The sequence below is a fragment of the Falco peregrinus genome, chromosome 5 (assembly GCF_023634155.1).
Source record: "Falco peregrinus isolate bFalPer1 chromosome 5, bFalPer1.pri, whole genome shotgun sequence".
Classification (NCBI taxonomy): Eukaryota; Metazoa; Chordata; class Aves; order Falconiformes; family Falconidae; genus Falco; species Falco peregrinus.
Window position 1 is genome coordinate 36,501,565 of NC_073725.1, and position 27,194 is coordinate 36,528,758.

Below are 27,194 nucleotides of genomic sequence, written 5' to 3' on the forward strand. Positions count from 1 at the left end.
TTTACGTGGCTGTTACAGTAACTGAGGGCACTGGCTACCAATATCTGACAGGGCTCTCAAAAGAGGAGAAAGTAAGGGGAGGAAGGACAAAGAGAGTAGAAAAGGATGTGAACTTGTAGAAAAAAGAGACTGAATAAGGAAACTAACTGTGTGCACAGCTGAGTATCCTGTTTGCAGTACTACAGAATTAGATCTACTGGATCCCAGAGACAGATGGATAATTGATCAGGTCACGCTTAAAGGAGTTATTACTGAAATTAAAATTATGACCTCCAGTCCTCTAAATATGATAAAGCATAAGAATTTAGATGTCTTAAGCCAGGGACAAAAATGCTCTATTTTTTCCTAGTATGATTCCTTGGTATGACACCCCTAGTTCATTTTGCTAGCCTACCTCATCTGGCCTCATTAACTATATTTTTCATTACTCTTTTGTGGCTACAGAATATACATGTAAGAACAAAAAGTTGTGAATACCCAGTTTTGCTTTTTCCTGCGTAGTTACTCTCTCCCTGTTGAGAACATCCTTTCAAGTGAAGAAAAAAATTAAATACTTCATTAAAACCTACTTTTAAGTTAACTTGAAGTAGTGCATCTTGAAATTAATTCCTCCAAGTGTTTTGCAAGAAATTATTTTTTTCAGAATTCATAACTTCAACATTAAAAATCTAAGGTCTCTCTGGAATAGTTGATGAAATTAAATTTTTTTCTGGAATAGTTGATGAAATTAATGTCTTTGGAACTGTAAAAGTAAGGAAAGGTGGAAAAAATGTTTAGCATGTGTGACATTTTTGCCCAAATCTAAGTGATATTCTTCTCCCTTACAGCTATGCTTGACTTGATTATTGTGCTGTCCCTTCTGTGAACAGGTATTAACTGTGATTAGGTAAAAGGGAAAAAAAAATATTTTTTTGGCCAGGTTAAAGGTTTGAAAAGAGTACAGTTGCCTGAATCTGGAGGTGATGAAACTGATCCAGAGATATTCCCCTCCTAAGGATACTGCTTGTCTGCAGCATCTGACTCCTGATTTTTTGTGTTTGAGAAAAGATATAAATGGCCATAACCATAATATTCTGCTCCATTGTCTGAGGTGTGCACTGTGCTTAGAGGGTGTTGGAGTAAAAGTAATTCTTCATGCTAATGCTGCTGCATTATTGAATTTTAGGATGGGCAGTTAACAGTGTGAGCCCGCCATCTATACCACAGCCAGCACAGAAACCGAACAGCCTGAATGTGAATGCTAACAAGACGCCTGTGAAAGGTGATAGTCATGTATTTTTTTCATTTTGTGTTTCCTTTTTAGCTGTGACTCTTGTATCTTTCCAGTCCTCTCAGTTACTCTATCATAATAAAACCTACTTTTGTAGTAGTTACATGTCAAGAATCTTGTGCTTACTAATGAACTACTCTGTTTCAGCATTGGTTGTGTATGATATGTGTGTGTATGTGTATTTTTGGTAGGCTTCAGTGCTAGGAGTATGTCAGGAGAGTGATTTACTATATAATGAGGGAGCTGAAAGTACAGTTTCTTTTACTACTTCAATTTTGAGTCACACAGATTAGCATCTGCATGCGCTTTGTCTAAGCTAAACAATGTTCCGAAGCTCTAGGAGGACGTTGTGACTAAAATACAGGCTACTGATAAGGCAGAAGAGCCCTAATTGCAGATTTTTTTGATAACATACATCATATCAGTAATGATCTGTTTGAAACTTAATTCACTTCTTGCAACTGAGCCAAGAGTGCATAGTCCTGCCATCTACTGAGCCAAAGCCCTGCTGATTTTGACTAGGGTTTTATGGATAAGTGAACCAGAAATACGTTGAACCCTTATTGCCAGTTTGTAGCCTATCCTGTGCATTCACATTCAATCAGAAGCTACATCAAAGACACCCAGTGCAGGGGAAAAAAAAAAAAAAAAAAAAAAAAAAAAAGAGCAAAGGGTATTGTTCCCCTGCCTCCCAGGATTAAAAGACTGATATGTTTCAGCTCAGCAGAAAAAAAAAGAGGGTTAAGGTGTTTTGAAAATGAGCGCAATACCACAGCCACAGTACCTTCATCATAAAAAGGACCAGCCTTCATCTGCTTTGAAATCTGTGTGTGTGAAGGTGGCAGATACTCCAGCCTTGCAGAGGTGGAGATGAAAATCATGCCAGTGGAGCCTATTTTGTCCATAAATTCCTTGTGTCACAAAGAATGCTTTCATGTGACATTATTTCTCTGATTGGAAGAGCACATCTTATTTCACTATCAGTATAATTAATACCTGTTAAGCATAGGGTCACAAAAAACAAAGCAAGTGGTGACATTCCTTCTTCATAGCAGCCAAAGTTGTCACTGCTTTAACATGAACATCTGCCCTGTTGGAATAAGAGAAGGCAGGAGACCTCTGTGAAATCTGATGTCAGTTTAGGCACATAGATGCAATAAAATATGTTGGAACGTATTCTTGATTCGTGTTATTTTATATCCATCAAAAAACACACCCTAATACTAGAAGCTGTACTTGGGACTGGCTATCAGATGTACCCCCCACTCTCTCTCCAGCCAATACTTACTTGTTAAAACTTCATTCCAGATGAGTAATGACCTTGTGTGGCCATAAATAGGGGGACAGAAGAGTCACATGAAGTGGATTTAGACAAAGGAATTTAGTCCTGTAAGAGAGGTTGAAAGTAACATTTGACTTCACTTTCCTTTTACTTTTTTGCAGGCATGCAGGTGCACACACAAATAAAATACCTTTCATGAAACAAAGCTAGACAGAGCAAGATTGTTTCTATTTTTAATTAAAGTATTCCTGTACTTAACGTGGGAGGAGCTGTATAAAATAGACACAGGCAGACAGATGCAAAACATTCATTCTTACTAAAGTTCTGCATTCTGTTACAGGCAGTGTTTTAAAATGCCATCACTCATTCCAATTTTCTTGTCAGAAATGCCCTTAGTAATAAATTAAACAATAGGGTGGCATTTGTTAGACCTCAGTCAAACATTCAGTTTTGGTTTAGAGTAGCTGACAGGTCTGTACTTTCTTTTTTTTTTTTCTTTCTTTCTTTCTTTTCTTTTCTTCTCAGAACCTACAAAGAATCCTAAAGACTTGACTGCCTGGTTCAGTCTCTTTGCTGACCTTGACCCGTTATCCAATCCTGATGCTGTTGGGAAAACTGATAAAGAACATGAATTGCTTAATGCATGAGTCAGCTGACTATGGTAACTCCGTTCATCAACATTATTTTGGGGTTTAAAAACCTAAATGAAAATTAGTATGCTGTTGTGAAACTATAAAGTATGTGCCATGATAATAAAATCCAAGGGTATTAATCCCCTTTTATATGGGTACAGTTATTTGCTCTTGTTTTGTATAAAGAGTTTGCATTTATTTTCTACGTGGATTTACAAAAATGAGGTTAAGAATTAGGGCAGATTTCTTGCCAAATTAGATTATCTGAAACACTGTCTTTGCCTGAGGTGATGCAGCACTAACACTGGAGTAAAATAAAAATTGCAAACCTATTTTTTTATAATGTTTCTTGAGTAAATAAATAAAAAAATTACATAACTGAGGAGGCTGCATGAGTCAAACATCTATCATGTATATAATATATATATTACTGCTATGTTAAGATGTCAGCTAAATTTGTTTTGTTAGTACTCACAGTGAAAAACCTGTGCTGGGGCTAGTTATTGAAGAAATACATTTGGATCTCTGCAGCCATGGAAATTGTGCTCTTTCTGATTTAACTTATTAAACTGCATTACAAAAACAGAAGTCATGCCCGGCAGGCTTCTTTTTTGAGGTTTTTCTCCATTGCACCAACTGAATTTGCACCTGTTTGCAGAGGTTTCTTGCAACTGATGCTTTGCCATGCCTTCAAAACTATTCATATTCCGTTCAGAACATCTTTCATCCAGTTTATTTCTGAAGCATGTGTTATTTTGAGCTTGTTATGACATTAACTTCAATAAAATGATTTTGACAAAAAAAGACCTTTTATTCCCACTGGAATGCTGGTATGCTGTTGAATTAGTATGTAACACATCTGAAGATAAAACATATGACCAGTTTTTAGATGTTACCTAATAATTCACACTGTTTCCAAACAGTAATCCGGTAGGACAGTAAGAAAATTTGAATTCACTTGATCTCCCTTTGCCTCCCCACTCTCTTTTACAGCAAAGGAAGGGAAAAAGGATGTGTCAGTAGCCACTTAAGATCACAAGTTCTGTGTACGGTATAGGACCTGCTTTGCAATTTATTATATTTGGCCTTTTTCAATTCAGTTGATTTTCCTTTTACGTTGGTGAAGTTTTTCCCTTCCAGTTAACTGTACACTCAGTTAGTTAATCCTTGCCCCATTATGTATTAGATAACTAAGTACCTGCATTGGAAACCTGAAGATAACTATATACATACAGAAGTTAACTGAGAAGACCTGCTGCTTCTCAGATGCAGCAGAACATCATTTGATGGCCACGGTGAGCAGCATTAACGCGCGTTTGATACTAGCTAAAAAGCTACGTGCTGTCTGTGGAGCAGGGAGTTGGTACTGACGGGAGGTCATCTGGCTGAACGCTCAGCAAGTCTGAAACACCTCTGTTCAAAACTGTAGTTTCAGAATCCCACCCCATAGCCTGGAAGCGTCAAGCTACTTCAGTTTTTGGCGAAGAAGTTCTTCAGACGTTTAGCAGTATATTTTTATATATAATGGGAAAGGATGGTCCGGTCTTCTTTTTGCACAGTACCCAGCCCACGCAGGTCCCCAGCACTGAAGCTGGTAACTAAGACATGGAAGCTGATGTAGATGCCTAACTGTTTTGAAAGATAAAACTTGACTCCTTCCACAGCATTTCCTACTGTTCAGTACTGGCAGCACCTTGCTCAGTAAGCCATCTTTTCTGAGATACATAACTTTCTTGAGCATTAGTGGGGAGCCTGAACTCCTGACTTTGAGCTGCAATCTCTGGCAGTAATTAAGTCCTCTACAGAGTGGATTAACTGGGAAATAGCTAAGGTTTATGCTGGGGCACACATACGCTTACGAGTGCTAGTTTGTACTCATAACACAGGATGTTTGCCTGAAATCCTCTTCATCTCCAACCATATTATCTGCAGTGCCAAAAATGTTAGGAGCTCAAGGGAGAGACAGGCTGCTTTTCAGCCCAGCTTGGTTAACACTGACATCGTGAACAGATTCTTGCAACTTTAAGCAGGTCTGTGGTTACTGAACTTGCTCTGGATTACATTTGTCTTGGTGGTTGCTGAAACACTTGTGGACAAGCCACTCTAGCATTTTTAGTAGCTGAAGCAGTTGGGCTATAAGCAAAGATGAGGCTGTACTGACTTCAAAAAGCTAATTAACTGTTCTTTAAGACTGGGGGAAACGTTTGTGTTTGTATTGTTAGTCACATATTCTAGACTCCCAGGATTTAAAAAAAGAACAAAACCAAACAAAACTCCTGTCTTGATTGGAACAACTAAGGTCATTGCACAAGTTCACCTAAAGATGTTCTGAATCCTCAGTATGTTTTTTAGGTAGAAAACAATCTGTGAACATTTCTTTTACACAAGGCAAACCACAGCTGCAAGCTTTTTTCCTCCCCTTTCTCCCACCCCACCCCCCAAACTGCACTACCAATTAGTTCATACTAAGCATTGATTTCTTGTAATACGTGATTTTTGAAATTAGCATTAGCTTTGAATTCTGAAGTCTTTAGCCTATGCAATTTTTTCACACTTTCAAATGAAAAAAAAAAAAAAAAGGAGCCAGAGGTATTCAAAATACAATTAATTTTGCTTAAAGAAAAGCAGTTGAAATCCCTATGTACAATGCATTATCATGAATATTTATTGAAGTTGAAAACTAGAGCAAGAAAGCTAACATCCTGTAAATAGGCATTTTTCAGGCACAAATCTTAATTACAGAGTTACAAACAATACTTCCCTACTACTAATGAAGCATATGGCATGCGCTTCTCGGCAGCCTGGGCTGCAGAGCAGCTCCGAGCTCCAGTGCCATTGTGAGATTTTCTGTGATGTGCGTACAGGCTCAGCAGTAGTTGGGACAACAGGGTAGTTCATCATCCTGGTAAAATTACAGATTGATTGTTCTACACACATAACATTCATCTTGATTTAATATACTTCATTCCAGTTGCATATTCGGGTTTATTAGATTGTTTTAAAATAAAACCAGCTGCAGAAGCCCTATGGCAGATGAAAACAGTGGTAATTGATTAACTGCCTTTATCGGGAAGTTTGTTAAAGTTGATATAATTGATTTTGGTGAGTCGAGGTTTCTACAAATCTAAGAACAGCTGCATCAGGGGAACTGGAGTGTGTGCCTAGGGGAAAGCTCATAGGAAAAACAAACAAGCAACTTTTCCAAGTAACATTTCTGGCTCTCTTAAGTGATCAGAATTTACTGCCGACATAGTAGAGTATGGCTTACCGTGTTAGTTTCTGCTGTTCCCATATCCAGTGTTGCACGGGCATGACACTGATGCACTCTGAGCAGGGCCACAAGCAGCCTTCCCCCAACACCCTCTTTTAAATGAGCACCTTTCAAATGTTAGGGGTGGGGCTGCACATGCTAATAAACCCAGGACCACCAAAGCAACAAGGTGACCGTGAGTGGAGAAGCAGCACTAGCAGCAGCTTTGCTCCAAGCTGGTGTAGCAGACAGGCCTACAAGCCCCGACAGCTCCAGGATCTGAGCCTGGAAAGGCTCAGCAGAGCAGGAGGTTGAGATGAGGACATAGCACCCAGGTGTTGTGCATCATGCTGCATCTTCCAGGGGCCTCTGTCACTCCCACCTGCCATCGCACCTCGCTGCAGGTGCCAGGGGATGCTGGATGAGCACCACACTAAGGAATGAATGGTGGCTGCTTCCTGCTGAGTATGTGGGGTGAAATAGCCCCAGGGCAAAGGGAAAAAGCTGGAAGTTCCACCCCCTTTCAGTGCAGTGCAAAGACACCACCTCAGATTGCCAGAATAACACTGACATGGTAAAGACGTAGCTGCCAGTGTTGGGCCACTCCTCACTTTTTTGAGCCCACTTCCTCTTCTGCCCAGCATGCAGGTACTGCTTCCGCTCACTTGGTCCATCACCTACCTGCTTTCTCCTCCCTGGCAGGGCGGCACTGGGGCAGGCTGGCAAGGATGAGCTGGGCAGCGTAGGGGGCCCTGCTGTGCCGCAGGCTAGGCAGCCTCTGCCCCCTCTTCCTCGCCTCATCTGTGAGGACCTGGTGCAGGAGTTGGACCTCTGCCGCCGTAAGCCAGGGGCAGCCAGGGGCAGCCAGGACCCAGTGGATTTCTAGATCTTTTTAACACTACAGCTGGGTAAGTAACCTGAAGATGAGCCCTCACTGCAACCCAGGCACACTATCTCATCTAGCCTTTGCTGTAAATCCCCCTCTGGTTAGCCTACTTTTACAATTTCTGCTCCTAGTAAACATCTTATTTTAAAACGAGCCACCATATGGGAAGGCAGGAAGCAGAGCAACAGCCAGGCTTGCCAACAGCCAGGCAGCAGAGGGTTTGCCTCAGCTGAGAAGCAGGAGCGCTGAGGCAGTCTAGCACAAACTAGGTACATACACATGAGCTGCTTCCCACTGTTGGGGCTGCCGGCCTCGCTCTGCATGTGCTTAGCACGCAGGGCCCAGCTGTGCCGCTGCCGAGATCCTGCTCAGGCACACGGAGACTCTGCCACCACAGCAAACCAGGGCACCACGGCCAAACAGGCCCTGCGGGTTCAGCAAGTCTCGCCTTGGGTAACCATCCAGCCTCCGGCGCCAAGGCGGACTGGCTTTGCAGTCAGTCAGCCCATCACCCAGCTGTTCATTAACAGTGCTCTCCTAAGCATAAGATTGACTTCTCCCCTCATCACTGACGAATGAGAAACCGGTATCATCTTCTCTTGAAGTAACATAAGGTATTTGCCTGCACAGGAGCCCACCACATTAGACCTGCTGGAGCAGCTCCAGAGGGGGGCACGGAGATGGCTGGAGCGAGGGAGCACCTCTCCTGTGAGGGCAGGCTGAGGGGGCTGGGGCTGGTCAGCCTGGAGAGGAGAAGGCTCCGGCGACACCTTACTGTGGCTTTTCAGTATATAAAGGGGGCTTATAAGCAAGACTGAGAGAGACCTTTTTACCAGGGCCTGACGAGGGGCAACGGTTTTGAACAGAAAGAGGGTAGGGTCTAAACTGGATATAAGGAAGAAATCTTTTAGGAGAACGGTGGTGAGACACTGCAACAGGTTGCCCAAGGAAGTTGCAGTTGCCTCGACATTGGAAGTGTCCAAGGCCAGGCTGGATGGGGTTTTGAGCAACCTGGTCTAGTGGAAGGTGTCCCTGCCCGTGGCAGGGGGGTTGGACTAGAAAATCTTTACACGTCCCTTCCAACCCACACCATTCTGTGCGTCTGTGACAAAATGAGGAGGCTGCCATTTGGCAGGGAGCAGTGTACAATTCCCATCAACTGCATCAACTTTTAACTCTGTTCTATCATAGTGAAAGCTTGATGCGCCCAACCTTGTAATTAATCCATAGCGGAAGGGTGTGAAGTTTTGGCTGCTTTCAAAAAATTACAAAATTTAAATTTAAAAGAGAGAAGCATGCTGTAGCTTGGAGGTGAAGGTCTGGCTCATTCTCCCTGCCATCTATTTACACTGACTGGTTGCTGTTGGAATCTTTATGGGGTAATGAATACCAAAAAAAGGAGAAAAAAAAAGTAGATAAGGGATTTTAGAAGTGACTGCAAACCTACCTAAACTCTTAAAAGAAGTTACAGCCAGTCTTCTCTTAAAACAAAGCCTTTCATCTAGCCCAGAAACCTACTCTGTAGGGCATTTCTTTTGTTTTGGACTTCCACAGCTATTACGGCAGTAGGAAGGGGCCCAGGACAGGTGCTGGAAGCCATATGCTTGCTTTATCAACAGGCTGGAGAGAGGAGGAAAAAAACACTGTAAAAGCGCTACACGATTCAATGATCCACCCTGACTCCATCTAGGTGGTGGATAACAGCTGGCTGCAGGAAGCAAGCATGCTGAACCTTAACAGGAGCAGGATCTGACAAGGAAAAAGCCAAACTCCTACTATTATTCCAAGTGCAATCCTCAGAATAAACCTTTGACACACAAAACAGAAATTAAAATCACGGGCCACTGAAGTAACTGCTTTGCTGTTACAGCTGCATATTTTCCCCGGACTGTTTAGGCAGCCTGTGTGGTCTTCCACCGTTATCTCTGCTTTGAACTTGCGTACCAGAGCTTCAGAACACCAAAGTCTGGCAACAGAGAGTGACCCTCACCGTGGCAGGGTGATAGCTTGATTTTATTTTTGGAAGACAGCAGAGGTTCCTAAGAATGAGACAAGCCCTGGAAGGATTTTTCAGATCTGTGGTTCAGCTGCGTCTTGGGCTGATCTGACCTTTCTGCAAGGGTGTCCCTGGATCTGGTGACAGCAGCCAGGGCTGCAAAGGAGCCAGAGGCACATGAGCAGTTCAAGGCTTTTCCCACAAAATGCCAACCTATGCTGCCGAGTCACAGAAGCCTGCCCAGGACTCACCTTCGTGATCATCCCAATCCCATCTACATGTGGTCCACCACACCACAGTGTTCTAGCACCTGATCTGGCTGCAGACTTGGCCAAAAAAGAAAAAAAAAAAAAAAAGAAAAAAAAAAAGGAAAGAAAAAAAAAGTTTGAGGCAGCAGAGGTCATGCTGGCACACAAGCCTGCACAGCAGGGAGATGACAGTGCTACCAGAGCCCTTGGGCAGGGCCTGGGGTCACCTCCACTTGTCACCAAACCACAGCCAAGGTTACCTGCAAGATAGCACAGCCATTACTGCTCTTCAGTTGGGAAACAATTACTAAAAGCCTTAATTGAACAATGTCTTCCTTTTGTCAGTCTTCAACCCTCCCACTCCCACACTGAGCACTTGGCAGCTTTTGCTTTCATTTTTAAGGGATGTGATCAGGGTCTCCTTGGAGGGGGAGAGCTCTTGGCTTCACCAGCCTTTGCCACGTTCATCAGTTATTATTGCCACGCTTCAAAGGCTGGATAGACCTCAGAGAGCGCAGGTCCATCTCACCGCTCACAGTTTAAGCCGTGGGAATGTCGCCAAAACAAAGTATAAAGGGAAACAAGATTAAAAAGTAAACAGAGGCATTCAGGAAGAGAGGCTGCACCGATGCTGCTCCAAGGCCCTCACTCTCACCCCCGCCCATTTTAACAGCCCATCCTGGTAGCCAACATTAAATGCAATTGGGAAACACTAAAAATCCATAATGGGTCATCTTCCTACTTGAGATTTGCAGGAGCAGATGGAACTGTTTGTCCTGGGGTGGTTTTTAATGAACAATACAGCTTGCCTGTAAGTGGTTTGGGTTCCCTCTCCATCCCCCATAAACACATGAAGTATCTAATGGAAGGCTTAATTGAGGTTGAGGTACGTAATGTTTTGGTTTTTTTTTTTCTTTGATGTTGTTATCTAAATGAAAAAAGGAAAGATACAGGAAAATGCTTTCATGGCCTCAAAACAAGTCCTCCTGTTGCGTAGCATCACCACAAGTTCCTTTCCACAGGGAAGACTTAATTCCATCTACACACCATCAGCACCGACAAAATCTCTGCCAAGGTACTTAAGCTTCTGCACCAGGGCATATGAACAAAACCACACCACGCCTCACCCATGGCAGCGTCACGTCGCTTGGGGCCGGTCTTACCATGATTCATGGTTTCATGATGGTTCCTGTCCCCATCTTACTGCCAGAGCCCAAAACACTGTGATGCTACCTGCCTTAAGTCCTGAAGGCTGCAGGAGATCAGGTCACATCCTCTTGGTTTGCAATGAGGAGGAAACCTCTCCCAGTCATCAGAGATGGTGGAAAGGAGACTCCCACGCAGGAGGGGCAGGCAGAGCCTGTACTTGCCAGATTGGGAAATGGAGACTCCCACGATGGTGAAGGCTGGGAGCTGGTGACTTTCCAGCACCAGGAGGATGGCTGCTGCTCCACCTGCAGATCTGCATTTGCAGAACAGGGCCAATGCCATGGGAGCTGTGTCCCAAGAAGCCCCTGCACCTGCCAGGCCTGGGCCACGCAGCAGTACTAGGAGGCAGCAGCAGTGGACAACTTCCCCGCTGCCAACCCGATGCCATCATTTAGGGAGGTTGGCAGCTTGCTGGGGACTTGCATCCCAGACATCATGGAGACACTGCTGAGGCCAGTCAAGTGACAAAGTGGTGGTCCAGGTTTGGCAAACAAGGGTGCAGGGTGATGTATTCAAGAGAGATCTTGGAGATGACAAAGGGCGGGCCCACTCCAGGTGACCCAAATACACAAAATACAGAGAAAACAGCACTGTGGGGAGCTCTCCTAATGCTTCTGAGAGGTCAGGGTGGCCCCTGAAGGGGCTGTACGCTAATGCATGCAGCCCGGGGAGCAAACAGGAGGAACTGGAGGCCTGCACGCAGTTCCAGGGATACCATCTCACTGGGATCAGGGTTGTGGTGGGACAGCTTACACAACTGGAGCACTGCCATGGCTGGATATGGGCTCTTTAGATAGGACCAGACAGGATGGTGAGGAGGGAAAGCTGCCCTATATCTGGGAAGGATGCCGTGGGATGAGTGGTGACCCAGCTCATGGGTCAGGATTAGAGGGCAGACCAACATGGGTGACTTGTGATGAGTGTCTGCCACAAGACCACCTGATCACAAGGGAGTATATGAGGCCTTCTTCAGAAAATTGGGAGAAGCCTCCCATTCATAGGCCCTGTTCCCTGGGAGCCTTGAACCACCGTGAGATCTGCTGGAGAGACAACACAGCAGCAGACAAGCAACCCAGGTTTCTGTAGTACCCCCGTAACCTCCCGAGACAGCCAAGGAGCTGGTGAGAGGAGACGCTCAGCTAGACTGCACACCTACAAAGAACAGCTCATCAGGCACATGAAGGTTGGGGCAGGTTTGGCCAAAGTTACCAGAAGACAGTGAAGTTTAGGATCCTGAAAGGAAGGGGGGAAAAACAAAAAGCCAGATCACAACTATCGACTTTAGGAGAGCAGACTGTGACCCCTTCAGGGACCTGCTTGTAAGTTGTGGGATACAGCTGTGGCTACATGCATGGGATACAGAACTGGAAAGGAGTCTAGGAGACCTGGCTGATTTTCAAGGATCACCTGCTTCAAGCTCAGTCCCTCCTCTCTAACTCAGTGCTGTAGAAGGCTCGGGTGGAATGTCATCCATGTGGATTAGTATCTGAAATGGGAGAAGGGGGACTGGTTTCAAAAAAGGTGGACCCAGACTTTTCTCACTGCTGCCCAGAGACAATGGACAAACTGAAATACAGGATATTCCATTTAAACGTACCAAAATACTTTTTTTTACTGTAAGCGTGGTCAAACACTGGAACAGGTTGCCCATGGACATTGTAGAGTCTCTGTCCCTGGAGATACTCCAAACCCAACAGGACACCGCCTGAGCAACCTGCTCCAGCTGACATTTATGACAATTACATTTTTGATCCAGAGAGTTATATCTAAAACTTTACTTTCCAAATCCAGAATATTCTTACAAGTCTATTCAACAGTCCCTAATCCCAAAGGCACATACATCTTTAGTTTCCCTCTGTGCATTTCCACAGGCACCACAGGGCAGCTATGCAAATACCAAGACCCCAGGCTGCTGGGATGCCCCACACTGAAGTTCTCACAGGATTTCCAAACAAGCTTCCCCGCCCCCCCCCCCCCCCCCCCCCCCCCCGAGTGCCTAGTTTGTTTTCCAGTCTAGTAGGTACATTTTCTCACTTCCTGGAAACCAAACCAAATCATGCTACAGTGCTGCATTCAACAGCCTTTCAGTTAGGATGCCACCAAGGAGACAGACCACAATCTACAGATGGCCTGGTTTGGAGAACAAATGACACTTACGCAAGCTAATGCTCCTCTGGAGTATTAAGGGATCCACTGTCCTAACCCAGAGAACATCCTGTGCATATAAATATGCACATACAAGGTTGCTCTCCAAATCAGGTACGGGTAGGGCCTAGGCTGCCTTTGCTTTCCCACTGCTTAGAAAGTGAAAGACCTATCACCATCTTCATCGCCCCCAAGGGTTTAGTGTTCCCCTCCAGAAGAAGGTCAAAACAGAAGGTACTCCCTAGAGGGAAGCAGGTTTCTTAGGTACTGAATGCAGAAAGTGTCTGAACTGTCCCTTGACATTCCTCATGAGAACAGAAAACACACCCACCATTGTACCCAACTCCATTTCACGAACAAGAGCCCCTCAATGAGGTGGCAATCCTTAACGTACACGCACGTGCCCCATCCAAAATAAAGCCATGCGGTGCCAGTCTGTAGTATGGTATCACCTCTGTACTGTCACAGAGATGTAAGGCTACACCTGAAACATTTTTTCAGCGACTGACACCAAAATGCTGATTGTTTTTCAGCATTCAGGAGGTAGAACGAATCAGAATCTAAAGGAATCACAAAAGCAGAGCCAAGTGGGTTTTTTTCCTACTTCCTAAAAACAATGTTTAGTTTCAAAAGGCAACACCCTTACTTTTTCTTCCACGAGAATGTTCTTCCTTCCCTGCCTAACAAGCCCAAAGATACCACCAATCTTATGGAGAGAGTATCACAGAGATAGGGCAGGACCAGCCTTAACAGGGAGCCTAGTTTCTTTTAGCTTTCTCCTCGGAGAAAGAACCTCTTTCCACAACAATCTCAAGAGCTCTCAGATCTCCTCTCCTCTTGCAGTGAGCAGTTAGACACCCGGAATTAATTAGCAGGACTGTTACGCCCAGCAGTCTGGATTTAGATAACGCTATTTACTTACAGCTTATTTGGATAAGTAAAAGTAAAAACAAGGGTAAAAGAAATAGATTACCATGGGTATTACTAAACATACGTTGCCCTGAGCAAACCCTGTTTCTCAACCAACAGTTGTACAAATCACTGCAAAGTTTCACCACACAACTTCACTATGCACATACACACACACACACACCATTTTTTTAAAAACCCAGAACTTATTTTTCTACAGGCACAGTTATTAGCCTAATTGTGCTTCATTAACAAGCCCGGTTTCTAATTCGAGAGGTAAAAAAAAAAAAAAAAAAAAAAAGATTACACAACTTCCTTTTCTCCCAGGCTACCAGCTCTTCTGCATTTTGAGTTTCCAGGCTACAGTTCAAGGCAGCCAATTTAACATCAGAACTTGTTACAACCTGAGATAAAATTTCAAGTTCTTAAAAAACAGGCCATCTCTCTATCCAGCTTCATCTGACTATTATTATTTCTTGTTGTCAACTGTATTAGCAGTTTAACTTGCATGTTCACTTACTTCCAACGTGGTCTTTACTGAGGAAACACTCTACCTTCTCAATCAGCGTTTTCCAATCAGCCCCACTTCAGTGACACGTTATTTCTGTGACCTGCTGCACTCCAAAAAGACACCACCTACTCTCCAAAACTGCAGTGCTATTGAGGATGTGACAGAAATCAAACCCACTGTGTAAAGCCTCTCAACCACCTCTGCTTTACTGGAGACTTCATTCATGTGTGACAAACCAAAAATTTTCAGAAGCCAGAAATTACCTTCAAAGAACTATTCCAGACAGTTTCTTTAAAAAGTGTTAATTCTCTAGTTAAAAGTATTGCAGCATACCACTTTTTTACTGATGCAAGAATGCCTATGGTAGTTTAAAAAAATCTACTTCTTTTAAAGTCAACTGAAATATGAAAAGACTCAAATAAACATGAGTTAGTAAGGCTTATAAAAACATCTTTGAGCACATCCTTTGTAAAATCATCTTATTTTAGGCATATCAGTACTTGAAAAAATCCACCTTTGCAAGTTGGTCCAGTACCTAATTACTTTTAGCGCTAAAATAAATCCACTTTTCTACTGTGAATTCCTCTAGCTTCCTTTTCTTACTGCTTTAGTATTCCATGTCTGTTAAATTTAAGCAGCTGATTACTAAGTATTTCATATGTAGGTATTTACTAATTGGAATTAAATGTCACTCAACCACCAACATAAACATGCTGAGCCCCTACAAAACCTTGCTGCATGTTTTTTCCAGTACCTCACTCATTCCTATAGTTCTTCCCTGAGTCTTCTCCAGCCTTTTACAGCATCTCCTGAACGAGACAGTTTTCCAGGACCAGCTACACTAACGCAAACAGAGAAAGATATACGTATCTTAACTGCATGACAATATTTGAACAACTTTCTGTAGCCAAGTACCAAGTATGAATGGCTGTACATGTACAACCCAGTAACAGGTGTACTTTCCCAACTTGCACTCCTTCCCTGCGTTTAGTTTCTGGCAACACACTGTATGAACTATGGTTACTCCCTCCCAATTCTGTAGCTTCAGATTTGTGTTTGCATGGCTATATTTTGCAAAGCATGCCAGGCTGTTTTACAACAGTAATTGATTTATACTTCTACTAGTCATCTGTCATCTTCAAGCTGCTTGGATTTTACCTCAAGTAACAGATGAAGGTATCAATCCATTACCACAGAGTCAGGCCAGGAGCTAGTTTGCTAAGCCCCAGTGGTCTTTGCTTGCAACTGTGATGTCAGTCAACATCTCTAATCCATTCAATGTCTTGTGTTTATTTTGCATTAGTCCAGGGTTACATTTGAATACTATAAAGCTACTGAGACTCTACCCTCGGGCCAGTATCTGGCCCTTCCCAAGAGCTGGTCTGTCAGGAAGCCATGGATCATTTCCCTGACCGTATCCTCCTTCCTAAAAGAAGCAGGTCACTATCTGTTGCCCTCTACCCCCTGCATAGGTAGCCAAGAGCTCCCCTTACACAGCCCTCCAGTCTCTTCAGAGTCCTTCCAGAGCCATGAATTACTAGAAAATAAAATGTTCAAGTCAAGGAAGATCTTTTAGTCATGAAGCAGGGACACAAGGCAAAATAACTTCATTAGTATCTCATTTCATACTCTCGGCACATTTCAGACTGCTTGTCTTGGCTTTGAGGAAGACATACGCAGTGAATTACACAAGCACACAACTTCCAAATGCGGCTTATGCAGAAGCGGCACGTTACCGCAACCGTAATATCCACGCAAGGCCTAGGTGCACCTGGGTGGCAAAGAAGTTACCCGTGGTGCAAGTTGCAATGTGTCGATTCAGGACAAACCACGTACTTTTGTCAAAGTAATACTTGAGGAGAAGATGCCCTCCCCTGCAAGGGCAGCCTGAAACTGCTGCAGCCAAATCCTTTTAGAGGACAAGGCAGTCACAAAGTTTCTCCTAGCAAGTCCTGCAAGCTGATGATGAATTGGCAGAAACCAAGCAGTTTCTGACCGAAGAACATGAAGCATCTTCATAGCAAGGTGGGATAACTATGGCCTTTGAGGGTCCAGACTTTCAGTTAATATTTTTAACGTAGTTATACTGAAACCCTGTAACCCATGGGAAGTTGAAAACTTACATTTCCACTTACTGATAATGAGCATTAAACCATTCTTGATGGTTATTGCCATAGTGCTTCGGTAAACACTGACTTTGGAGGATTTACATGTATTTAAATATTATTATTCTTTCTTCCTCCCTCCTCCTCACCCCCCATCTGGAAAGAATTATTCTGCAAGTCAAATGACAATCATTTGACTCACACAAAACAACATGAAACCAAAACTGTCAGTAGATTTATACCACATCCTTTAGGGGTTTAGTTTAGTTTCACACAGTGAAACATCTAATGGCTTTCATAATTTTCAACAGATAACTTGAAATTAGCCATACCACAAACATAGCAGCAGATACACAGTTTCCAATAACACTTAACTGATATTTTTTCTATGCTCTGCAGAAAGAAAAGCCGTATTATATGCAGAAATAAAATATGTTATTTTTAAGCATATTTAAGCATTCAGCTATTTTTAGACATTTTCCCCTTCCTAGAACAGTGTTATGCAAAAAAAAAAAAAAAGATAAGAGATTAACATATTCTAGAAGACATGGCACACTAGTCATAAAGAAACATGGTTGACATTATTCTAGATGTAAACTTGGAGTAATATTAACCTTTAATCTCATTCTATAATGTTTCATACAGTTTCCAACCCAAATAAATGAACTTTTGTGTGTTGTCTCCACCACTTCTTTTTTTAACTATAATTTTTATTTAAATAAGACACAGGAACTTCTATACTGAAAAAAATACAAAACAAAAGCCACACATTTCCTTGTGTAAAGCAATATTGTGTGATAACTTGAATACTGTTCAGCACAGTGGCTAGAAATAACAGTACAACTATGTACAAAACTTTAAACAATATTTGACAAATTTCTACAGCTGGATGTAGAATACAATTGAGATAAACAACTGCTGGGAAATTTACATGGCAAAGCATTAGCTTTAACACATTTGGTTCAAAACCTCCAAATCTGCCAAGAACAAATGTGCAATTTAATTAATATTTAGTTTCTCGTGGAAAAAAAAGAACACATAATGGCATTGCAAATATTGTACAGACCTCATCACTGATCTAAAAACCACTCATCATATCCCTGGTAACCTAACACCAACAACCGAGACTACGATTTCTTATCTGGACATAACTAGAGCATAAAAAGATCATCATACTGCAGTGTTAATCTAGAAAGAAAAATATTAAAAGGAATCAATACTTAACATCACGAGTATTTTCTCCCCTTTTATCTTCAGTCTATAAAATATATAGTGTTTTCACCTAGGCCTGAGATTAGTAGGGTTAAAGATGGCTGTTGTGTTTCAGGAAGGTTTTTCACATGAAAATGGTTAGAGACAGACCTCTCCCTCCTCTATTTTCTGCAAGGGGAGTCAAAAAACAGTGACTGTTTTATAGGCTGCAGATTCCACCTTGTAAGATAGTATTAACAAAAACACAGTAATAAAAAGGAAACAATGTTTTATCTCCAAAGAAAGCACACATTTAGTGAGTAGTTATTGGTGGCTCACTCCCACCCCCCTCCAATCTCATCTTCAGCAGAGGAAAAAACCATAATGGAGCAAGTTTAAATGCTCAGTAGCTGCAGGCTACTAATCCCTTCAGTTCCTGGAAAAGGTGAACCTTATTCTCTTAGGAGCAGACAGCATAAATGTAGTTCCACTGAGCTGAAAGCAATGGAGCAAGAACATCAAGTTTATTTTGCCTTTGGGGTCCTCTTTGTATCACAGGAAATTACCTCTGAAAGCAATGCTCCTCTTGTTCCAGTACAACAGAAGAGCATCACTAACCCGTTCTTGCCATGTACTATTTTGAGAAAGTGTCCTGCCTGCAAAACCAGGATTATTTTACAAGGATTTTTTTTTAATTCACACTTGAGGGGGGAAACACACTTTTACACACACAAGTTTAACTGGAAGTTATGGGCGAAGCTTTGATTAAGTAACATAAACTTAAAACCTATTGTCTTCCCCACCCCTCTTAGAACACCCACTTGCTACTTCTGGACTTTAATCCAAACACAATTACTCACTACATAAATAAAACGCTGCTCATCTAACACTGCTTGACAAAATCTGAAAACCTACTTCCAACCAGCAAATGAATGAGTATTTCCAAAAGAGAAACTAAACATTAATTTGACTTTTAGACGGTAACAGTAGCATTTCACATCCTTAACTGCCAACAACAACATGAGAGGAAATCCCCGTCACCCCCTGTGAAACCTGAAAGAATTTCTGTTCTTGAACAAAAACATTCTTGTCTTTCAAAATCCTCTCGCACACAATGTGGAATGTTTCTCATGTACAGCCTAGTACTGAACACTTTATTTGCAACAGTTTAACAGTCATTAACTGAGCAACACCTGAAACCTTTAAATGCCACATTTTTACATATATTGAAATGACAGTAAATGCAACAGTTGTTTTACTTGTAAGCACATGAAAAAGTGATATACATCACAGATTTGCTGGTTCTCCTCATGTTCACCCATGTCCAGGGTCATCGTTCACCTGGATCTGAATGCACTTATTCCAAGAAAGTGGAATGTAATGAGGAAATATTAATGCATAAAATAAAGGCAAAAGAGTGATGTTCCCTCTTTAGCTTTGTAGCTGTAAAATATTTTATATCCCAATATGATATACATTCCAAGTTACCTGAGTTTACACTTCAAGAGAAGTACCTGAAGCTAGGCCATAGGGTGGGCACTGTGCAACTGTTGTGGCCATTTTTTTTTTTTTTTTTTTTGCATTGTGTGTATTACAGAAGTTAGAAACATAAACACCTGGATCAATTGTAAACATAATCCTGAAGTACAGTATTTTCCATAGGACACAACACAGCAAGACATTTTCTATTCAGACAGGCAACTTTTTTTTTTTATATATATATATAGAGCTTATTCATACTGTAGAATTTGAAACAGAACACAGGACACGGTACTAATCTGGTCAAACATACTATGAAATGCATAGTCTCCACTTAAAACGCTTAATGATATACGGATTCTGCAGGCATTACTGCTTTCTCACAAAAAATGCTGAATATGAATTCGGTCCCTGTCAAGAACAGCGTTGAGATTTTTTCTGAATGCTGCTAAGTATTCTGTGTTGTTCTGAAAGGTTGCCACCTCATGCAGATGTATCTGAATGATTATCTCCTCAATCCTTGTTTCAAGGGCAGAGGCCCGCTCCACCTGGGTCTAGATTAACACGTAGCTCTGAGGAGAGGAATGGTCTTCAGTCTGAATTTCTTGCAAAAGCGGCTGCTGCTGTTGGGACGGTTGCTGTACTGGGACCTCTGTAGAGTCCATTGTGCTGGTGTCATCTGACAGAGATGAGAAAGAGATCCGAGACGAAAGCTGCTCAACAGTCAGGGTGCTCAAAGCTGTGCTTTGACTAGAGTTTGGAGAGTTCTTCAGCGTAAGGTCTGAAGCGGGAAGGAGGGGGCCCAGAAGTTTTACAGGACAGAAAGCTGATCCAGTTGGGATGAAATTAACCTTGTTTTTGTCAGGACATGAAAAGAGAGGGGCTGAGACAGGCTGACGAGACCTACAACAAGAAAAAAGATTATATACCTGGCCAACCAAGATGTTTTATATGTCGTGAACTTTGTGGTTCTACACGTTGCTAAAATGTGAATGACAAGGAATGGGATTAATTGGACAGAGGGGCAAACATCTTCCATATTGGTAGTCAGCTAACTGATCCACAGCATTAAAAATAGTACCATCACATTATGATTTGATAATTACTGGATCAACATGCAACTTCCAGCAAGAAAAATCTGTAGTTCATATGCACATGAAAAAATGCTGCGGTAATTTAGAATGGCACAAATTCTTCTTTAATAAAAACACTGCAGAAACAACACATTTAGTCACATTAAATCCCTTTGAAAACCTCCATGAAATAGACCTCTCCTTTCACATATTCTGTAATTTGTCTGGAGGCTTCCTCCACAACCCAGCATTGCTCCCTTCACCATCCAGCAGGCAATGAATATTGTTAAGAGCAAGAAATGTCCCCTCCTTAATTCTTTCATCCACAGGAGCTAAGCATGCAACCTCGACAGCATGTGCTCAAATACTGCTGAGTCTAGGGGAAAAAGACATAATGTCCAGGAGTTTAATTTCCGATTTGTTGCTCAGCAAAAATATTGAGCAAAGTCTATGCCATAAGTATACTACTGTCTACAAACACTTTACATATGCTTCATTTTATTTTGTATGTTTCATTCATATTAAACTGTAACCTATGCTTCAAAGAGATAAACAATTATGACAAGGAGAGTTTTTGCTTTAAGCCATGAACATTTTAAAAGTTAATAAAAAAAATATGGAAAGAGGTTTATAAATTCTTAGGAAATTAAAGGTACCTTTCTTTTCTGCTTGGATTTTTACTGCCCTTTATAAATGCACAAAAAGAGTTCAAGCATAAAAGACTCCATTTCCTCTTCAAACCAACGTGAACACTTCAACCTCTCTTCTGTACAAACTCTAAGAATAGTTTGCTCCTGAAAAACTCATCAGCTGGAATAGTTTATTCATCTGCAGTTGAATAGGCTCAGTAAACAGGTTTACTGCTTTGCAGATACCAGCTGATACAAAAGGCATTACTTACGACATTTCCTCAAAGACCTTCACTCGCTCACATCCCTCTGGGGGCTCTCGTTTGAACATGTAGCTGTTGTTTGGTTTGGGAGATGAGGCATACTTGGGCAACGGTGAGCTACTCCCACTGTCTGAAAATTTAAAGCAGTTATATTACTAGAGATTGAGAGTGCTTTGTAATTAAATTCGATTTCCAAACAAGATGCCTTTTTTCACAATTTAGCCACTATGCCGGTTTGCTTCTACTACAATGCTTCCTTTATTGCAGGCTATTTCTAACAGCCTTGTATAGCACATTTATTCTGAATAAAGCTTCAGTGCAGCAGTAATCTATCATATAACAACACATAACAGAAGGATATTTTTATCCAGAACACTGCAATCGGAACAAAGCAGAGCTGTCATCCTGGAAACAAATACGTTCCATATTATGTATTTCAAAAACCATAAATGAACAAGGTAATATGCATAATACATGCAGAAGAATTATGAGTGGTAATGATAACACACCTTTCTCACTGTATAAACACAGTTATTGAAAACGTGTGTATACAGCACGTATCTTATTTTAAAATGTAATTCTTCACTGGAATATTGACCTCATTAGTCTCATGAATAGTTCAGAAGTTACAAACACGCTTTGTTTCTTTGCAACGCAAGTACCGATACCGCATCATTACAGTGTCCTATCTTATTTGATTCACAATTGTGAAGCTGTTTTAGCATCCAAAATAAAACTTTCACAATTCAATTCTCCCATCACTACCAACTGTATGACACAGGTATTCTTTGTAATGCCAGCTGTCTGTGTCTATTTTACTAGACACACTTAGAAGTAAAGGTGTGAAGATCTAGGACACAAGGCAATAGGCAGATTTCTTTGTACTTCTCAGAAAATAAACGAGAGAAGGCTCAACTGCACGAAAGTTTGAAAAATTAAGACTATGAAAGGATTCATTTTAAACACTCATCTTGACAACATGATATTCAATGCATTAAGGAAATAAAGTAGGTACGCAAATAACTACTCACAGAAAATTAGCTTTCTGCAGTGGCTTCTACCTTTTTCAAAGAGCAACATCTATTTCAGGCTAGTATTAGTGGCTCCCTAATTCCCTGAGAGGATCCCTCAACTTACAAACACACCTTATTTGGAGAAAAATAACTGCTCTTGCTTTAGCTCCTTTTGAGTCTTTCCACCAATGTGGGGTACCTTACCATTTTTAACTCAGGTACCTTTGCTTATTCTGCTGTTGTTCATGTGTGCCATGAAGCAACCAAAGCTTCAAGCACTATGAATCACTGAAGCATATACAGTTGTCTTTAACAGCTGACAAAGAGTAACTACATAAACTTTTGTAGAACCATGACTCAAATACAAAGGCTAATCATTAGAGGTTTTGAAACATCTCTGCTTACTCTTACAAGACACAAATCAACTCAAACGGCACACTTCCCTCTGAAGATTTACTATGAAAGATACCAGAAAAAAGCCCAGTTGAAGCAAACCTCGGTAGCATATTGATTATTCAGTTCATTCCTGCTGCAGAGCGAACACAGAACTTCTATTTACAGAATTTTAGGTGTTAACTGTACGAAGGCAGAAAAAGCTTGGAGACAATACAGGTATCTGCCAAGCTGGGAGCATGATGGTCCGGTTGGCATCTTTCCACTGTTGGCCCACACAGCTCATTCCAAACACAGAAATCATTAACAGAACCCAGACAGTTTGTTTCCTCCTTCTAATATTTAAAATTGAAGATCCAAGTTTCTATTTAAAAAAATTGAGACACAAATGTGCTACTGTTCATTCCACCAAACAGTGGGAAACTGTGGAAGTACATCCAAGGAAAGAATCAAATGGAATTCAAATTTAAGTCAGTTCTTGGAAGATTTAGAGTCTTGTCTAGCCAGTTCAGTTTTCAATCAAGTTTTTGGTTTATTTAGCCCTGGCTGGCTGAAACTTTCTATATAAGACAGCTGTTAAACAAGTAAAAGACATGACATTGTATAACTTAACCATGCTGTTTCTCCCTCTGCCCTCCCTGCTTTTAAAGCTTACTAAGTTGTTAGCTTTTCATTTTGGCCAAATACACACATTACTGTTTGAAAAACACATGTGGTTATTAGCAGGCTCGCATGTACGAGCTTGGTGTTGGTTCTACACCTACAGCAGCAGTGCAGGAACAGAAGTGCACTGGGAAAATAGGCTATGAGTTAAAGTGGCAAGAGATGGATATTAGAGCTTAAGCCAGTGTATCTTGTAAGTTCGTAAGTGCTAAACTGTCACGTTAGCAATCCTTCATGGCACTGCAAATGTTGTGTTCTCAAGCTGTACTACTTACACATTTTTTTTTACTGTCTGCAAGGCTGCAATCAATGCATGTGCCTTCACGGCACAGGACACATCTGAATCTTGCTCCCACCAGCAGGGTGTGCACTGCTGGCCCGTACCAGCTAACTAATCAACTTTCATTAAGACGACAATGATTGAAGATTAACAGATGTAACCTTTAAAGTGAGTTTTGTTACCATAACCGCAGAGCAGACAATATGGAGCCTTATTACACAGAATTTGTAAACATAAATGTTCAAAATGGATATATTCTGTTATCTAGAAAATGTTTAAGACTGTAATTAAACATTAAAAATACTATTTTAACCAGAAGACTTAATATCTCAAATTCTAGCTTGCATATATTACAGCACAAAAGGAGGCAAACTAAAAAAGAACCCGTAAAACAATTTTTTGAGTGACAAAACTTAAAGGAAACAAGAAACTTTGCCAGCGAGCCTTGGGATTTGTTTTGATAGGTTCAAAACCACCTTTGCTTCTTAAGACTATCCACAGACTTCACACACAACTTTCATTTTAAAAACTATGAATCAGATGCCCAGAAGTTAAAAAGTATCTTTAATTCATGAACATTTTGCTTGTAACAGCCTGCTAGCAGCAGCGGGAATACTCAGTGCTACACAAAAGCACCTAAATCAAAATCCCAGAAAGCAGGTTACACTATCTATTTTTGTACACCACCACCCCACCACCCCCGCCCATTTTTGCCTTTGAACTTTACCTCTGCCAGGGCTGCTAAGTCTCCTGTGTAGCACACTAAATTGTATTCTCATGGACCACAGTATCATAAAACAAACCTAGTGAAACTGGTAGCTTTAATGCAGCAAGGCAGTCACTTGCCTTGCAATAGGCTGATATTTGAAAACAAAATCGTAAAGCCAGATGCCATTAAAATACCTTCTCTCCCACCCTTCCCTCCCTGCTCCAATCAATACCATTTACTGCTACTGCTCCATTTGGAGAAGTATTGTGGGCCTTTTCTGAAATTTAGCTTTCACTATCTTTTGAAAAATTCAATAGATTTAGCAGCTTCTTGCAGAAATGTAAACCAAACAGCTGATACAGTCCAAAGAGCAGCTGTGAGGGCCTCAGGCCAAAGCAGAGCTTTGCACAAGAAATAAAAGATGCTTTAGAAATGTAAAGCAGTGCTGTGTCTATACAAAGTGCTGGCTCCTCTCACTGCTCATGTCTCTCAGTCAAACTACTAACCTTTCTTTCCTATTTAGCTACACACTCAGGAGCATTCATAAAGCTGGTAATTATATTTTGTAATGGTAAAGGCAAATTATTCCCGTAGAGAGGGAAGTAAAACCTCAACTTGAGAAAAGTTACAGAAAAATATGTTAGGTTTAAAATGTCTACATTTGGTTATACAATGCACTTTTCAAAACTTAACAGGCCTCTCAGCAAACTCATGACAGTTTTATTCCAGCAGAACAAAAACGTTTAAAATGAAGGTGCAAAAAACTGTCTGAGTTTTGTTTCATAAAGCAGTTAACATCCACAACAGATGTTAATAAATTGTCTCTCAAAACTTGTTATTCTTTTATAATTTCTGCTTGTATCCCTCATTTACCTATGATTTACCTATTTTGAAGTTCATTCTTATTCAGAAGAACTAGCCTGTGGGATCTTAATGATCTGAGAATAAAAGGCACCTTTCTGACTTTACTTTTACAACCTCTAAACAAATTACTTTGCCTTGGAAAAATCACTACACATTTTTCTAGTTTCTATCTTGCCCTTAAAGAACAAAGTTTTGATGAGAAGTTAAAGCTTTTATTTTTTGTAAGCACAGTATTAAGTACCTTACTTTAATTTAAAAATGCCATTACATTAGCTTTACAAAGCTGGCTGTCTATCACCATCACTATACACTACTGCTACAGTGGACTTTTGATATAAACCTAGCATTAAAGCCAGTCTTAAAACCAAAATCCACAAATAAGTATCTACTCATTGTAAAGTTCAGCAGTAAATTTTACTCCAATTAGCTGTTCAAGATATCCAAGGCAGGAGATAAAAACCCTTGAAAAGCATTAAGAAGATTAGATACACTGTTGTCTTCACTTACTACTGCCAATAAAGTATCACTGAAAATTCCAATTACTGTGATAACTGAGTAGTAACTGCAAAAGGAATTATTCTTTTAATTCCCTTGCTTTTTAACTCATATTTATTATCAGGACATATATGAACAAATTTACCTGTCACGATGTTTCCTTGTGTGCTAATACTTTAGTGGATGTGTCTCTAGTGATTCAGTGTTGACAACACATTACAATTCACATGCATACTATAAGAAAGAAAAAGGGTGGGGAAGCTAATATCTCTGTTATATTTGGAGCACGGCCAACTATCATGTTGAGCTAAGACTTTGATGTGATTAATTTATACACGTGCACACAGCCACCCCCCCATTCAGGATCTGGGCAGGTGGATTTGATTTCCACTACTTCCTTTTAAATCCAAGATGGGAAAGCAATACTTTTCAGAAACCAAGAAAAGCTATTATTTCTCCTGCTACCTTTCCCTAATCTTATTCCCAAATTACTTTAAGAATTATTAAACAGAAAATATTTGCAGAAAAAGCTTGAGCTTACTTATGACCTCAAAATACTGCTGTCTTTAGCTTGGTAAATCTACAATGCATCTTGAGTTTTCACTTCCTCTGTGAAACTCACTATGCTTAGCTTGCATGTTTTCCCCAAACACTGCATCCCTCCCAACCAAAGTCCGTGTTTCCAGCTAGCTGACCAGAAGCCCAAGAGTAATTTCATTAGCAAACAGTTGTTCAAAAAACCAGTGTAAAAATGTTTTTACACTGGTGCCTGTATTTTCATACTACATGTTCTGTCAGTAACTCCTAATTACTGAAACTCCAGTTTACTCCCTCTACAAAACCAAATGACATTTTACAGACTTTGAAAAAAATGAAGGATATTGACATATAAACATATAAATTATTCAGAAATTTTGGGTTGTTATGCACCATACACAGAGAAGTAATTACTTTCCATCAGATTGTTCAAACTCAGATATGAGGCTCCTCACCAAATAGCTTCAAGAGGAACGTAAGAATTCAGAAGCACTTTTAAAAGCAGTCCAAAACTTCAGCATCACCATTTTGATCAGCAAGTAACTCACCCATGATGAATATATAGTCTACCACAAACTTTCTTGAAACCTTTTTTTAAACACAAACATATTACAGTCTGAATTCTTCACATTAGAATCTTCATAAATAGTTAAGACTGTTTGCTGTGCTCCTCTGACATATTTATGGAAGATGTTTGTGAAGTTTCACAAACAAGAGGGAAAAAGATATGTAAACAAACAAAACCAATTTTAAGATAAATCCTCAATCCCTCCCACAATCATCAAATAAAACCAAAAACTGATGTAATGAGTAAAATGAAGGTAGTTGTAAAAGCAGGACATCACATGCCTCCCATAGGTAAAGGTGGGCCATTCTACTCTCACCTTTATCACGGTCATAGAGTAAATCTTCTGTTGAGCAAGGACTCCCATCCTGAGATTCAGGAGGGCAAAAGGGAGACACACACGGTGAATGACTGCTGCAGCTGCTGCTGCGCTCCTGGACAGACGGAGTCTGAGTGTCAATGCTTCGTGTACTACTACTACGATAGTGAGCAGGTAGTGGGGCCCTTCGACCATCGGGGATATCCAAAGGCTGCAAGAGAAACAGGCAATTCAGGTTACAGAGGGAAGATCAAATTCCTAAGCGGTGTCAGCCTGCA

At 41.1% G+C, this 27,194-nt stretch overlaps 2 protein-coding genes across 8 annotated transcripts in view; one reads left to right on the forward strand and one right to left on the reverse strand.

Moving 5' to 3' along the window:
- ICA1 (islet cell autoantigen 1) overlaps window positions 1–3,340 on the forward strand; it is a 73,593-nt gene extending 70,253 nt beyond the window's left edge. For all 3 annotated transcript variants that reach the window (XM_055803388.1, XM_055803389.1, XM_055803390.1), the window contains 2 exons: window positions 1,166–1,261; window positions 3,078–3,340. In XM_055803388.1, coding sequence (XP_055659363.1) covers window positions 1,166–1,261; window positions 3,078–3,199 — 218 coding nt within the window. In that variant the 3' untranslated portion in view covers window positions 3,200–3,340. The remainder of the gene's footprint in view (window positions 1–1,165; window positions 1,262–3,077) is intronic.
- A 13,684-nt stretch (window positions 3,341–17,024) lies between these two features.
- Window positions 17,025–27,194, reverse strand: part of GLCCI1 (glucocorticoid induced 1) — a 58,354-nt gene continuing 48,184 nt past the window's right edge. For 2 of the 5 annotated variants that reach the window (XM_055803391.1, XM_055803392.1), the window contains exons 6-8: window positions 26,917–27,127; window positions 21,088–21,208; window positions 17,025–20,016 (exon numbers count right to left, since the gene is read on the reverse strand). In XM_055803391.1, coding sequence (XP_055659366.1) covers window positions 19,668–20,016; window positions 21,088–21,208; window positions 26,917–27,127 — 681 coding nt within the window. In that variant the 3' untranslated portion in view covers window positions 17,025–19,667. Of the gene's footprint in view, window positions 20,017–20,842; window positions 21,209–26,916; window positions 27,128–27,194 lie in introns of all 5 variants that reach the window. The other 3 variants (XM_055803393.1, XM_055803394.1, XR_008747133.1) reach the window with 2 other exon arrangements.